This window comes from Sinohyriopsis cumingii, chromosome 15 (genome assembly GCF_028554795.1).
Source record: "Sinohyriopsis cumingii isolate HCF-2022 chromosome 15, ASM2855479v2, whole genome shotgun sequence".
NCBI classification, from domain to species: Eukaryota; Metazoa; Mollusca; class Bivalvia; order Unionida; family Unionidae; genus Sinohyriopsis; species Sinohyriopsis cumingii.
Window position 1 is genome coordinate 134,029,880 of NC_142975.1, and position 17,459 is coordinate 134,047,338.

General features: G+C 33.3%; 1 protein-coding gene across 2 annotated transcripts in view; it reads right to left on the reverse strand.

Moving 5' to 3' along the window:
* Positions 1-17,459, reverse strand: part of LOC149782813 (centrosomal protein of 89 kDa-like) — a 158,149-nt gene that overhangs the window by 17,491 nt on the left and 123,199 nt on the right. For both annotated transcript variants that reach the window (XM_089934334.1, XM_089934333.1), the window contains 2 exons: positions 7,657-7,746; positions 2,489-2,535 (listed from right to left, as the gene is read on the reverse strand). In XM_089934334.1, the coding sequence (XP_089790460.1) occupies positions 2,489-2,535; positions 7,657-7,746 (137 nt within the window). The remainder of the gene's footprint in view (positions 1-2,488; positions 2,536-7,656; positions 7,747-17,459) is intronic.

The following is a 17,459-nucleotide window of genomic DNA, read 5'->3' on the forward strand; positions in this document are numbered from 1 at the left end:
TGATCATTTAGCTATTGTTTTGAGTGTAGCGTTTTTAAAGTGTCCAAGGGGAAAAAGATACTGGAAATTTAATGCTCAGTTGTTGAGCGATAATAATTATACTGATTTTTTAAAAAGGTATAAAGAGGCAACACACTTCTAAGCATGAAGCATGGATGCAATTATTAAATAAAAATATAAGTAGTGAAGAGTGGTCGAAGATTTATAGCCGGGTGAAACTTTTACCAAGGATACAAAGTTGATATCTTTTAATTTTAAATTAATTCAATGAATAATTGTCACTAATAGCTTTTTGAAAAGAATTAACATATTAGATGATGACAAATGCACTTTCTGTAAGTGTGAGAATGAAAGTAATGAACATCTATTCTACGAATGCAATATTACTTCAATGTTTTGGTACTCTTTTACAAAACTTTTAGCACCTTGTTGTCCAAATATTGTCCATTTGTCCAAAAGATAAATATTTTTAGGAACTGAACAATTGGACATTTTGTGTAATCTCTTGCTTATTTTGGCTAAATATTAAATTTACACTTGCAGATTCAACATGCAAAATCCTTCCATTTATGTTTTTAAGCAAATAGTTGAAGCGCATAAGAACACTGAAAAAATATGTTGCTAAGTTAAACATAAGAGAGGACCAATTTCTTCAAAAATGCATGTGTGTGTGTGTTTGTATTTTTTCCTTTTTTGTCTATTATTAATTGTCCCAGGATTAATTGATAACCATAAATGTTTTGATTGTAAGGTGACCTTGAGATGGCGCTCCCCAACTCAGTGGCAAACCTACTGTTCTTAGTCTACCTCATATGAACCTTGCAATATGGGCCACCCAGTTAAAGTACAAATTATTAAAAAAATGTCTTTTCCCCCCTTCTGTAACAAAAAGTTGACACTCACATGTTCCCTGTAAAATGTATTGTTTTTGTCTTTTTTCTTATCTTATGTCACTTGTTTAGGCTCAAATAAACAGGCTGCCTCACTAGGTGCTCAGCATTAAGAGATTACTGGTAGGACTGGTTGGCCTGGTGTCAGAATAATGTGACTGGGTGGGACATCATGCTACATGTCTGCAGCATGATGCCCCAGTGCAAGACATCCCAATCAACTGCCACAATGAAGACATCATAGCGATATGACTGAAAAACTGTTAAAAGCTCAGTAAAAAAAATTCCAAATCCAAGTTTCTCTCTGTCATTGAAGTGATAGAAATATACCAAATTTTATGATCAATCAGCATTTAAAGAAATATACCAAATTTTATGATCAATCAGCATTTAAAGAAATATCTTTTCTCAGATCTCAGATTTACCACATCATAGCTATCAGGGTTTACATAATTTGTAGGACTATGGGTCCAGTTGTTATAATGTTAGTCTTGGAACCCCTCTTCCAATCCCATATCAATTAATCTACAGTTTTCATTTCATTTGCTCTCTGATTTAGATTAAATCTAGTCAAATCTCAGAATATGATATAAACCCACCAACATTTCTATTACATTTTAAAGGCATGCATGCGTATTCCCTCCATTTTATTACATTTTAAAGGCATGCAGTGTGTATCTCTTCCATTTTATTAGATTTAAAGGCATGCAGTGTGTATCCCCTCCATTTTATTACATTTTAAAGGCATGCAGTGTGTATCCCCTCCATTTTATTACATTTTAAAGGCATGCAGTGTGTATCCCCTCCATTTTATTACATTTTAAAGGCATGCAGTGTGTATCCCCTCCATTTTATTACATCTGCATGATTCTACAGAAGTTGGTGTAAAGTAGTTCTCCATAAGGTTTATACAGAAATAAACACAGCTTGGCTTGATCACATGGTTACGTTCTGACCAACGGAAATCTTTACTACATAATCCAACTAATGCAAATTACAATTATCCATTGTTTCATAACAAAATCAAGTTTAATAAGTCATCTCATTGATGGTTATGCACACGTCATGTAAATGCACAAGTTGGGATATACATTTTCTGACAATATGTATGATGTGAAATTTTTTGCCAACAAGTCTATAATCCATAAATATAGATACCACAAGGGAGAAGAATACCATAGGCTATTTAACTGTTATTTTCCTTTATTAAAAACAGTCCCAGATAAAAAAAATAAATACATATTTAAGGAATACAGATGGGCATATACATTTCATTAGGATCTAATTATGGGTTGAAACTGACTCTTACAATACCTACCCCTTTATTACTTAATTTTTAAAAAAACATTAGAGTTCATGTCCTTAAAAATGCTGTAATACTGACCTGAATATTCAAGTTAACTGTATGTATATGATTGATTTTCAATGGGAATGTCATCTGAGGAAATCTGCAGTCCTGTAGTCAGTCAAAAGTTTATATTAAAGAATTTATAATTGGTAACAGAGCAGTAATAAATCCTGAAAAAGTTATGCTAATGTCATAAATAGAATCATGTAAACTGGAATATACAAAATAATGAATGATAAATCTAACTCACCTTTCTGCCACAGTGCTTATTTTGGCAGCAGCTCTCATTTTGTAAAGCTGAGAAAGATAAGAAATATAAAATTAAAAAGCAATACATTAAAACACTTAAGAGCAGCACACATCTCAATTCTCCATTCAAATACTTCTAATACAAATTAAAACTTGTCAATCTGACGGTCTTGTCATCCAGACAAGAACTTTTTGAGAACATAATTTTAAATTGCTTTTTGAAATAATCCATTAATTCAAATTTTTTATTCACCTATTTAAAATTGATGAGAACAAAAGTGTCCAGATTAACAATGTTAAACTGTACTGAAATTAAATTGAAAATACATATTATGCAAAAGGGAAAACATCTATCTTGATATAAATCTAAATTATTCACATGGTGAATATTACTGAAAAAGACGACAATTTGGATTCATACGGCATATTTTCTCCAACAGGACCATTCTTGAAGACAAGCCATTCATCAACAATTTTTACAAGGATACTACACACAATACATAATATCTTCTGCTGTCTTGGCATCTTTTGACCTTGATCCTTCAATCCTTAACCTCTGAATTTTAGATTCTTGATGAATATCTATTTGCAAGTCTTAGTGTCTCTATGTTAAGCAGAACTAAAGTTTTTGCCCAAAAACCTTTTCTTTTTTCTGACCATGATGACCTTGACCTTTGGACATCAACAGTATTTAAAAAAATATTTTATAGAGCAACCATTCTACAAGTGTAGTGAAGGTATGTCAAACAAAACTCAAGGCAACACACAGAAACCACTCTGTTATGCTTAATCAAAGTGACTTTGACATTGGACCTACTGGACCCCCTCCCAAAAGTAATGGGATTCTGTCTTCTACTATCATTAACCCACCTGCCGAGTTAAGGTAATGGTACACATATGTTAATTAAATTTCATGCTTTTTTCTATGGTCCATCACAATGACATAGACCTTTGACCTTTTGTGGACTCAATAGTTTTTTTTTGTCTCCTATTTGGCAGCTAATATACATAGCTTGGTGCCTGTATGAGAAGCAGAATTCAAGTTATCACAATGAAACAGTAAAGTTAATATACAAACATATGGAAGAACAGAAAAGGCCATGATCATGACATTATATGCTCAATAGAAAATAAAAATGTCTAAAAAGCGAAATTCCTCAAAGTGACTGATGCTCTAATAGCTGAAAAGATTTTAATGAATCCAAGTCCATTTCTTTTTTCTTTATATTCTTTATAACTGCTGTGTATTGAAAGCATATCAAATATTCTTGAGAAATTCCAATATACCCAATCCAGCAATACAAATATTTTTCTAACAGCTTGAGTTAAAATCTACACAAGATAATTATGTTAAAGTTTAGAATTCTGTCCTGTCCTTTGACCTTGATCATGGAACTTGTCACAGACACAAAAAAGATATACCCACATGCAATGGTTAAATCTATCAATAGTATTTCTGAGAACTTACATAAAGTTTTACTGAACTGGCATCATTTAAGGTATTTTTCAAATATATCCACCAACTGAGTTTAATAAAAATCCATTCATACTTGTTTATCATTTTCACATGCCAGTACAGCTAAAAACCATCATGACCTTTGACCTTAAAATCAATGAGTGCTGACTATCAACTTGTTTATTATGATAAACTGAATACAAAGTCTGGTAAAAATTCATTGCTATATGAACATGTCACTGCGTTCATAAGATCAATGATGTACAAAAAAATGCAAACAATGACTTCTGACTTGGTCAAATAGATCTAGTTTTAGAATTCCTTCACAAAAGTGTAGATAAGTTAGTGGTAAAACCTGCAGCATTTTTATTCCAAGCACTTACTATGAAAAGTGTTTTACTAAAAAATCCAATTTCAATGTCACCATTTTATAGATGGCTAATATACAGTGCCATGTTAGAGGAAGGATGGCTCTATTTTCATTCAGAAATAGTTACATATTCCCAGAGCTCTAGATAATATTTGAATAAATTGGATATTTTACTCTCTGGTTTGGAACTGATTGCAGTTTTTGAAATTCAATGGGGTATAAGATTTACAGACATTATGGTACTAACAGTCATTATGGTACTTTAATATTTACAGTCATTATGGTACTATAAGATTTACAATCATTATGGTACTATAGATTTACAGTCATTATAGTACTATAAGATTTAGTCATTATGGTACTATAAGATTTACAATCATTATGGTACTTTAAGATTTACAGTGATTATGGTACTACAAGATTTAAAGTCACTATGGTACATTAAGATTTACAGTCATATAGTACTATAAGATTTACAGTTATTATGGTACTATAAGATTTACAGTTATTATGGTACTATATGATCCAGTCATTATGGCACTAATAGTCATTATGGTACTATAAGATTTACAGTCATTATGGTACTATGAGATTTACAGTCATTAAGGTACTATAAGATTTACAGTCATTAAGGCACTATAAGATTTACAGTCATTATGGTACTACAAGATTTACAGCCATTATAGTACTATAAGATTTAGTTATTATGGTACTTTAAAATTGTGTCATTATAGTACTATAAGATTTACAGTCATTATAGTACTATAAGATTTACAGTTATTATGGTACTATATGATCCAGTCATTATGGCACTAATAGTCATTATGGTACTATAAGATTTACAGTCATTATGGTACTATGAGATTTACAGTCATTAAGGTACTATAAGATTTACAGTCATTAAGGCACTATAAGATTTACAGTCATTATGGTACTACAAGATTTACAGCCATTATAGTACTATAAGATTTAGTTATTATGGTACTTTAAAATTTTGTCATTATAGTACTATAAGATTTAGTCATTATGGTACTATAAGATTTACAGTCATTATAGTACTAAAGATTTACAGTCATTAAGGTACTATACAATTTGGGGCCCCGAGTGGCCGAGTGGTCTAAAGCGCTCTTCGTTACGGATCACTGCCATCTCACCTCTGTCTGCGGCGGTTCGAGTCTAAGATTCAACCAATGTGGGCATGTGAGAAAGCTTGCCAGTAGCTTCTCGTGGGTCGGTGGTTCTTTCCGGGGTTTTCCGGGTTCTTCCTCCACCATTAATACTGGCCGCCATGTATAGCCTATCGTGCTGAAAAATGGCGTTAAACCCCACAACAACAACAACAACAACTATACAATTTACAGTCATTAGGGTACTATAAGATTTACAGTCATTATGGCACTAACAGTCATTATGGTACTATAAGATTTACAGTCATTATAGTACTAAAGATTTACAGTCATTAAGGTACTACAAGATTTACAGTCATTAGGGTACTATAAGATTTAAAATCATTAGGGTAGTATAAGATTTACAGTCATTATAGTACTAAAGATTTACAGTATTAAACTACTATAAGATTTACAGTCATCATGTTACTACAAGATTTACAGTCATTATAGTACTATAAGATTTAGTTATTATGGTACTATAAGATTTACAGTCATTAAGGTATTATATGATTTAAAGTCATTAGGGAACGATAAGATTTACAGTCATTATGGGACTAACAGTCATTATGGTACTTAAAGATTTAGTCATTATAGTACTAAAAATTTACAGTCATTAAGGTACTATAAGATTTAGTTATTATGGTACTATAATATTTACAGTCATTATGGTACTACAAGATTTAAAGTCATGGTACTTTAAGATTTACAGTCATTATGGCACTAACAGTCATTATGGTACTATAAGATTTACAATCATTATGGTACTTTAAGATTCACAGTCATTATGGTACTACAAGATTTAAAGTCATTATAGTACTATAAGATTTAAAGTTATTAGGGTCATACAAGTGCAGCACAAAAATGATCAATAGGTGTTTTCTTATTATAGTTTGCTTGACATGGTTGGATAACTAAGTTCCACCTACTTCACTAATCATCTAGTACCTGCCCACTGCTAGGGACTGGCTAGTTTCTTAACTTTGGCCTTAAAATATATGAAAAGCAAAATTACCAGTACATAATAGTATCATGTGCCAGCTGAATACACTCATAAACAAAGACCTCAGGATTTGACTTGATAGTCCATGAAGACACTGTCATAACATTGCTCTTTTAAAAAATAACACCATTAAAATTAGTCTAATACTTCAACAATGTTACAAAATACTGAAAGATTGTTCTATTAAGCAAACCTTTATTTTCTGAAGAGAGAGGAACTGAAAAATAACACCGATGAAAGCCCATGTTGAAAAAGGCATAGACAGTTTTAGCAAGTTTTTATGAAACTAGATAGCTTGATTTTGATGAAGATATTTGAATAAAAGGCTTCTCAAGGAATAGTCACAATACGTTTTTACATTAGGTTGAATATAATTCTGATTTACACTTATCTGCAGTCAGGCCAATGTGCTGAATGACCATAGCTGTCAACCTACACGACCTCTTCCTGAAAATAAATCCAGCTCAGCTGCTGAGTCAGCATTTAATTTGGTTTTTACAGATGTGCTTGTCAGCACTGAATTGACAACCAAGTGACTCTTGGCACATTTGAATAGAAAAGGGCATGTCACATTTATAATGGTTACAATGAAATTGAATTATAAAATAATAAGCAAACATTAATTTCTTTTGACAATTCTTTAATTGGTATTTATTTTTTACAGTGTTGCTAACAGAAGGATCTCTCAAAATTTCACTTATCAATGTTGTGTTCTTTATTGAAAAATTTTTCTGTTGAAGATAATCTTACAAAATACAGGATTTCTTACCATATGTACTGACTTATACATGGAGTCCAGCTGCAAACTGCACAGTCCCAGATCTGCTGTTGCATAATGTGCAAGCAGATCTGGGTCGGTGCAGGTTGCTAGAAATAACCTTCTGAACAAACAACATATACCCTGGTCTGTGGGTGCATTATGTTATGGCAGATGAAGTTGTTTTTTTTGGCAGTTTTACTAAACAGATAAATGAGTATATACAGTATTGTGGAAATTTAGTTAATTCCAAATTATTTCAATGATAAAATATACCAATTTTGATCATGATCTTTAAATATTAAACAAACTGGAACCTATATTTTGTTCAGGTTCTGGTCATGTTAAAATGAGGAAGTGTTGAACAAAGATAGAAACAAAAACAAAATGTGACAGACAGTCAAATATATTAAATACCTTTAATTTTTCTTCCATTTTCCCAACAGCCACATTTCCCTGAAGCAATCTGTTTAATGCCTTCTTGGATTCCATCTCTTTTTCTCTGACCTGTTGTGAAATACAATATAAAAATCTGAACTCTTCCTTAAATTAAAAAGAATTTTCTCAAGACACTAAACGGTCCATTTTTTTAATATGGGATTGACTATTAAATGCAGAACCAAATTAAAAGACATTTTAAACTGTATTTATATAAACTGGCAAGTGGATATGCATTATCTGTTTCTTTAAAATATGTGACATGGGGCCGAAAGCTAAGTATTAATCAACTTTATTTACTGGAATTTTACACTGACTGTACAAATAAGATCCACTAAAATGTATCAAGTAAATTCAACTGTTGGTGTCATGTGACTACTAAACCATAAGTAAATTTCCCCACTTTTTAAGAAACAATATGTATAAATGAAAAATCCACTTCATTAAAATATATTTCTACTGAATTCCTAGAATTTACCACTAAAAAATGTAAAATCAATGTTAGATTGTCTAAAATTGTTGAATGCATAACCTCCCTTCATTTGGGATTGGTTTACTGTTACGTGGGATATCATTGGAGATTGAGCTGACCATTACTGTTACGTGCGATATCATTGGAGATTGAGCTGACCATTACTGTTACGTGTGATATCATTGGAGATTGAGCTGACCATTACTGTTACATGCGATATTATTGGAGATTGAGCTGACCATTACTGTTACATGTGATATCATTGGAGATTGAGCTGACCATTACTGTTACGTGCGATATCATTGGAGATTGAGCTGACCATTACTGTTACATGTGATATAATTGGAGATTGAGCTGACCATTACTGTTATGTGCGACATCACTGGAGATCGAGCTGACCATTACTGTTACGTGCAATATCATTGGAGATTGAGCTGACCATTACTGTTACATGTGATATCATTGGAGATTGAGCTGACCATTACTGTTATGTGTGATATCATTGGAGACTGAGCTGACCATTACTGTTACGTGCAATATCATTGGAGATTGAGCTGACCATTACTGTTATATGTGATATCATTGAGGATTGAGCTGACCATTACTGTTATGTGTATATCATTGGAGATTGAGCTGACCATTACTGTTATGTGTGATATCATTGGAGACTGAGCTGACCATTACTGTTATGTGTGATATCATTGGAGATTGAGCTGACCATTACTGTTGCATGCGATATCATTGGAGATTGAGCTGACCGTTCATTAATGTAGAGGTGTATTGACTAAAAGAAATGTTTTTTGTGTGCAGCATATGGTAAAATCTGGGGATCAAACAAAGAAAAATGACAATTGTTTTCTTTTTTTAAATTTCTAAATAAGAATGGTGAGAAAAGATGGATCTACCAATTACAATGAAAAACCATAAAGGGCTATGCAAGTACTTATCATTCTAAATCTTCTTCCATGCATATTACAAGCTAAAACAAATATCAACAATATAACATTTATGCATTCATTTTGGAGAAAATGAGAGTGAGAGAAAGGACGAGTAAGAATAAGAATACTGATAAGTAAGTCATCTATTTCATGGGGTACATTAGTTTACATTGAAAACATGTCTGTTTTAACCTTTGCTTAACTGACTAATGAAGGAAAATAAAAACTGCAAATATCAAATAGAAAATGGTAAACGATTGTGTTAGTAACTGGGTAACAAATAAAAGGAAGGGAATCATTTACCATATCAATGAACTGCATTTATTTTCCATTAGTTATTGTCAATAATTTTGACCACAAATAAATACTTGATGTATTTAGTTTCTGTTTGGGGTCCAATATCTGTTAAGAAAGTCTTTGTTCCAGTGATATGTCAATTTAGCATATATATCATGACAAGTAACATAAATACCAATATTTTTCAAGGTTTCACTTTTAAATACAGGAGTGTCTGAACTATAACACAGAATGAAAATCTGGTTTTCTGGTATGGGAGATTAAAACATAAGTTTAAACAGACATTTAAATGTTTAATACCCAAAAAAATCCATTAACCTTCTGAGGCAATAGTAACTCATTCAGAGGAGAACAATGTATTAGTGTTGCTACATATCACCTCTCTGACTGACAGAAAGAAAATACTCTGGTAATAATTAATGTCTGTCTGCCCAGACTGTATCTACATATACCAGGATCAATCTGTGGAAAATACATTTTAAAAAACTACACTGCCATGCAAATTGTTAACAGGGAGCTGTACTTTTTGACACACTGCCATGCAAATGTTTGACAGGGAGCTGTACATTTTGACATCAAACTGTTGACTGGGAGCTGTACATTTTGACATCAAACTGTTGACTGGGAGCTTTACATTTTGACATCAAATTGTTGACAGGGAGCTGTACATTTTGACACTGCCAAGCAAATGTTTGACAGGGAGCTCTACATTTTGACATCAAATTGTTAACAGGGAGCTGTACATTTTGACACACTGCCATGCAAATGTTTGACAGGGAGCTTTACATTTTGACATCAAATTGTTGACAGGGAGCTGTACATTTTGACATCAAACTGTTGACTGGGAGCTTTACATTTTGACATTAAATTGTTGACAGGGAGCTGTACATTTTGACACTGCCAAGCAAATTTTTGACAGGGAGCTGTGCATTTTGACATCAAATTCTCTTGGCTGTATATCCAGGTGAGTAAAAACAATACATGTATCACTACCTCTAGCAAACCACACCAAATACTAAATTTCCTCTAAAATATTATTTAGAATATCATCTTGATCAATGCAGTGATTACAGCCCAGAAAATTATGACATGCTGTACTGTTTCCTATAACTTTCTTATCTGGAAAAAGATATGTCTACTGTAATTTCAGAACTATACTGCCAGTTAGTTCTATATCAAGAATGAGGAAAAGTTTTACCTTTAATCTTATTATTAGAAACTGGAATGATAAAAGAACTATACAATAATGTACCAGAATCAAACACAACCTTTGTATCTATGTATTTAAAGTATAATGCAAAAAGCAGAAATCAATGTTCATTATTTTGACAAAATTGTAAATGTATCAAGATTTTTGTTTAATTATAAGCACAATGAAATCACTAGCCTTGTCTCCATACTGACACTAAACGGGAATATTATCATCCCCAATACAACAATGAAGAAAGGGGTGGGTGGGATGGACTCAAACTCAATCGGTTCTTTTTTACTGGACTAAGTTACCAAAATATATGCATACTACAATATGGTATGTATAGGATGCATATAAGTAAGCATCTGAGAAAAACAACCCCCTAAAAATCAAGAACTATGAGGCATGCACTGATGTCAAATTTTAATTTAATGTTAAAAAGTCACAATGTATGTTCACTTTTATTGATAAGCAACAGTCAAAACATAGAATTATGTGGAACTTGTAACTGGTATAAACTAATAAATGCTAAATCTAATCTGGAAGGTATGTTTATTTAACTGTGGTAATAACAAAGGTTTGTTACTCATTATTATAAGCTATACATTTATATAATTAATAAATTTAAAGATTCAAAATAATTTTTGTATAAAGTTGCAATACATCATTTTATTTTTAAAGTTTAATAAAATTCACTATTAAGAGAAGAGGCCCATGTGGATCTGATATTGCTCACAAGCTTTACATGATTTAACAGTTGACCATTTCACTAAGTGGGTTTACGTAGTATTGTAAGAATGCTATCTTATGTAAACACCTCTCAAACTTTATATCAAGGGTCTATTCTAGAACAGCATTGAAGTGAAAATTTATGGGCCCAGGGAAATTTCACATTCCAGCTGTAAAAAGGAAGGAAGTTTTCTGGATATACGAGGGATATAATAATGAAATGATGGTAATACTTGAAAATAAAAAGCAATTTTTGTGCATTCTGTTGACTGTGGCATAATTCTTTATAAATCAGCATGAATCCCACACAACTGCATCCTATAATGACTGGTATATTTTGTCGCTTTTTGCCTATTTTCCTATAGTCTAATATAGTTTCTTTCCAAGGTTATAAGTATAACCTCTTGCTCATAATCATACTTATTGAAGTTCATGATGATGAAAACCCATTTACCCAAGTTTTATGTAAACTGAGTGAAAATTATAGTCAGTAAGTCTAGGAAGGCAATAAGCTCAGCCAATCAGATGTAAAATCATGTCATTAATATGCACAGATCACACTTATATGAAACCTAAGACAATACTGATGAGTTTATTTACCAAGTTGTGGCAAAATCTAACCAAAATTCAGTCTCCAGAGTGTGTACAAGCTCAGCCAACCCAATAAATTTGCACAGGTCTCACTCTTAATCAAACACATTCAACATCCTGATGATATAAGATAATGTAACAAGTGTGATCAAAATATTATCAGAAATATACCTGCTAGTGTTGTCCAACTCTGCTACATGGCTTTAACAAGCACCATGAGATTTTGCTTGAAGAGTCTTCAGGGACTTCCCAAAAAGTTTTCAAGGAGTATTATTTCTTATGGAAAGTGAACTCTGTATGTTAGTTTGTTTCTCAACCTATGACCAAAGGGATTTTTAGTGTGGGAAAAAGTTAAAATATACAAATTTGAATGTGCAGGAAATAACAGAATAGCGGTACCAATATCAGGTTTCTAACTAGCAATAAGTTGGATGCAAGAAATCAGAAAATAAGGTCAAGTTTCTGGGATTCAGGAAGGCTATGACAAATCTGGGTCAATGGTCAGCCTCATGAGATATATGGATAACTGGGTCATATTCCTGCTGTTTCAGCACCATTTAGTTATGGCGTGGTCTGTGGGGGTGGCCATCCTTCGTTTAGTAATGGTTAGCCAATCATATTCTGTATGTAAGGGAGGTGGGTTTTGTGTTTGCAAAACTTTACATGACTATTTCTACAGATTAAATGAAACCTTTCAATTGATTATGTTTCAACTAGTTTACTTCAACTTGACACAGTTGCTGAAAAATATTTTATATTGACCTAGAAATTGATGAGCCATAATGACATTTTATGCAAATTTAATATGTAAGTGCAAATTATATCCTGGATGTTTCATTGTTACAATAGTAATTAAAGGCTATTGGGTAACTAATAAGCAAATTTTGAGAATGATTTAAAAGAAAATGTGTCAGCTGCAAAAAGATAATTTTATTTGTGATGGCTGTCTTTTTCTAGTCTTCTTGGTATAAAGAAATCTTCTTAATCTATCCCTGACACACATGATCCCTTGCTGGATCCAGTGCACTTGAAAGGACTGTTATTCGCCATAGGATTTGTATTCTTTATACTTCATTAAAGAACATATAAGATGCAGACAGAGATGGGGACTTAATAGAATATATAGAATACCTAATAAATATAATGGAGTGATAGATATTACGAGAGTGGCCAACCATATCAGGAAACCATGTAGCTAAACTGAAGTGAAGAACCTGGAGAGGTGGACATAACTTTAGTATATGTATAATTAGATATAAACAATAGCTTGCCAAAATGACAGTGTTTTAAATATTATACCACTGATTTCCCCTCACCCTGAAGCCAGAAGAAGAGAACCCTCTGGTAAAAAATGGAAGAGAACCCAGCGGGTAAGACAAGACTTAATGGGTTAAAAATACATAACTAGGTAAAAATATATAAGACAAAGCATATAACTAATTAGTGTACCACTACCCTCAATCAGGCAGACTACATGTGTCATTGGATCCATCCAACAGTACTCCCTCTGAAATGTTCATGGCATTTTGGGTACAATTTAAGGAGTTTTTTGAACAAATTCAAAGACTTTTCAAACTTGTACAAACCATTAGCTAATCCAATGCAAGATAACATTTTTAGAGTGTTGAACCTCACTCATCATCATACTCAAATGAGATCTTGATGATACACATGCAAACTTATTTATGAAGTTTTATCAAAATCCTCAAAGTCTCTGGAGTGGTACAAACTCAACCACTCAAATGCAAGATCACCTCAAATATGAATACATCTCACCTGTAATAAAAATCATCCAATGTGTTAATATTAACCAACTGATTCAGATTAAATCAAATTGGGTCAAAATACCAATTCTCAAGTAGCTGAGCCAATCAGATGCAAGATCACCTCATTAATATGCATGGATCATGTACTGATCTGAGATTCTGATGAGGTAAGCTTATTAACCAAGTTTAATAAAAACTGGGTCCAACATAAAGCAAGCACATCAGAATGGTTAGAATGATAACAAAGATAGTCAACAAGACTGGGTCCAACATAAAGTAAGCACATCAGAATGGTTAGAATGATAACAAGGATAGTCAACAAGACTGGGTCCAACATAAAGCAAGCAAATCAGAATGGTTAGAATGATAACAAGGATAGTCAACAAGACTGGGTCCAACATAAAGCAAGCAAATCAGAATGGTTAGAATGATAACAAGGATAGTCAACAAGACTGGGTCCAACATAAAACAAGCAAATCAGAATGGTTAGAATGATAACAAGGATAGTCAACAAGACATGAAGGATAACCTCATTAATATATAAAGTTCTTGCTCTATCTGAACTAATACAAGATCTTTATCACATAAACACAAGTATTGCAAGGGTGCATCAACAGATTAAGGGCTCACTGTATTATGGTCTCCGACAACAACATGTCCATCGTAGCTTATCTCTGTGTCAGGGAGGCACACATGCCCCTTCTCTTTGTGTGGAAGTCTGGAATGACCTGTACTGGGCCACCTCAGAGAACATAACACTCAGAGTTCATCATATTCAGGGCAAGAAGAACATTGTGGTGGACAGTCTCACCAGAACTGGCAAAGCCATCCTAACAGAATGGACTCTTCAGGACTCCATTACAGAGTCCCGTTTCTCACTGTGGGGAAGGTCCTTAGTGAATCTGTTTGCCACCAGGCTCAACAACAGACTTCCATTTAATGTTTGTCCTGTTCCAGATTAAGGATCATGGGTGGTGGATGCGTTCAGTCTTCAGTGGGATCAGCTGTTTGCTTATGTCTTTTCACCTTTCCAGCTTATTCCTCGAGTTCTGCAAAAGTCAGGACTTCAACTGCTCAGATCATTCTCATAGCCCCTCTGTGGCCTCAGCCCTAGTGGTTCAGTGATCTTCTAGACTTGTTGATTGTTTGACCCTGGTCTCTTCTTCTCAGGAGGGATCATCTGTTGCAACACCAGGGATCCCTCCTCCATAACCCACAAATTCTCCACCTTCATACGAGGTATTCAACCTTCATTTCAAGGTTGTTTATGTGGAGAAATGATTTGGACAGGGTCCAAAGTCTCTGTAGAGTTATGCCCCCTGGTTCTAAATGAACACCCTAACCAGAATCTGACACATAGGCCACATGATCAAACATGTCAAGTTTCTGGGTCATACATGATATATATTACAGCAATTATACTATAATTATAGAACTGACTCTTTATGAGTATCGACCACAAAAAATGACTCAAGAGCTACATTTGGCGCCAATGGGTCTGCAGTTGTACCAGAGGTAAGCTAATGAGATTCAAGATCACTTCATTATTATATGCTGATCTCCCTCATTAATAACATTAGCTATCCCGATGGTATAAATCAGTTAACCAAGTTTGACAAAAATCTGATCAGAAATAGTCACTGAAGTGTATACACTTCAAATCAGATGCACAGTCACCTCATTAGTATGCAATATGAGTGGATCTCTCTCATTAAAAGACATCAATGACTATCTTGATATTATTATTATTATTATTATTATACACTATTATATATTATAATAAGTCTGATGAAAATCTGATCAGGAATAGAGTACATAAGAGTTGACAGCAAATGATACGCAAGCTCACCTTGTTAATATGTTTTTATGTCAATCGTTATTGTACCCATGAAAGATACTGATGATTTAAGTTTATATACCAAGTTTAAATTCAAAATTGAACTTGAAATACAGCCTCTAGAATGGTAGATAAATTACAGCCAATCATATCCAAGATTTATTCAACATGCATGGATCATGCCTATTGTTGAATTAATGAAATACAGCCTCTAGAATGGTAGATAAATTACAGCCAATCATATCCAAGATTTATTCAACATGCATGGATCTTGCCTATTGTTGAATTAATGAAATACAGCCTCTAGAATGGTAGATAAATTACAGCCAATCATATACAAGATCTCATCAACATGCATGGATCTTGCCTATTGTGAATTAATGAAATACAGCCTCTAGAATGGTAGATAAATTACAGCCAATCATATCCAAGATTTATTCAACAAGCATGGATCTTGCCTATTGTTGAATTAATGAAATACAGCCTCTAGAATGGTAGATAAATTACAGCTAATCATATCCAAGATTTATTCAACATGCATGGATCTTGCCTATTGTTGAATTAATGAAATACAGCCTCTAGAATGGTAGATAAATTACAGCCAATCATATCCAAGATTTATTCAACATGCATGGATCTTGCCTATTGTTGAATTAATGAAATACAGCCTCTAGAATGGTAGATAAATTACAGCCAATCATATACAAGACCTCATCAACATGCATGGATTTTGCCCATTGTTGAATTAATGAAATACAGCCTCTAGAATGGTAGACAAATTACAGCCAATCATATACAAGATCTCATCAACATGCATGGATCTTGCCTATTGTTGAATTAATGAAATACAGCCTCTAGAATGGTAGATAAATTACGGCCAATCAAATACAAGATCTCATCAACATGCATGGATCTTGCCTATTGTTGAATTACTGCAAGATCTTGATCATATAAGCCTATATTTCAAGTTATATTAAATTGCATCAGAAAATAATAGGACTTTGACGGGGCCCCGAGTGGCCGCGTGGTCTAAAGCGCTCTTCGTTACGGATCACTGCCATCTCACCTCTGTCTGCGGCGGTTCGAGTCTAAGATTCAGCCAATGTAGGTATGTGAGAAAGCTTGCCAGTAGCTTCTCGTGGGTCGGTGGTTCTTTCTGGGGTTTTCTCTGGTTCTTCCTCCACCAATAATACTGGCCGCCATGTATAGCCTATCATGTGCTGCAAAAATGGCGTTAAACCCCACAACAACAACAATAGGACTTTGACAGTGACAACAAATTCAGTTAATCAGATGCATGATCACCTCATTAATTTTGTTTATATTTGTTAAGAACTGAAGTTGGTCACATATAAACCACTATTTTATATTTTTACATTACCTCACTATAACAGTATCAATCCATGCATGAAAAGTGATTTAAAAAAATCACTTCATTTTGTGCAAAAATACAGTCACAAAATACCCAATCTGAGGCATGATATGTACAAGCTAAGTTTGTAAAATGTTGATGTCCCAAAATGATTGTAAAATTTAGTAACTTCTTTTTACTGATATAGTAATGCAGCTGTTAAACACACTGGCACAGAATGAGAAAATCCATACAAATTGGCAGTTTTGTCATTAAAAGAAATATAATAAACAGAAAATCTATGTCTTTTGAGTAGAGATATGGAAATAATTATCTCCTTTGTGGAGACAGGTTGTATTGTCAGTTGCGGCTTTGCTACTTGTGACAGTACAATGTTTCCACTTCAAATGTTAAATATTTCAATATATTTACTAGAAAAATGTAAATATCCTCTATTTAATATTATGTGGATCTTGTTCATTACTGAATATGTCTGAGATCTTTACGACAAGCCAATATTCCAAACTTTTTCAAAAAGTGGATCAGAAATATGGTCTCCAGAGTGGTTACCAAGCAACTGTTGATAATATGACATGAGTAGCATGACCA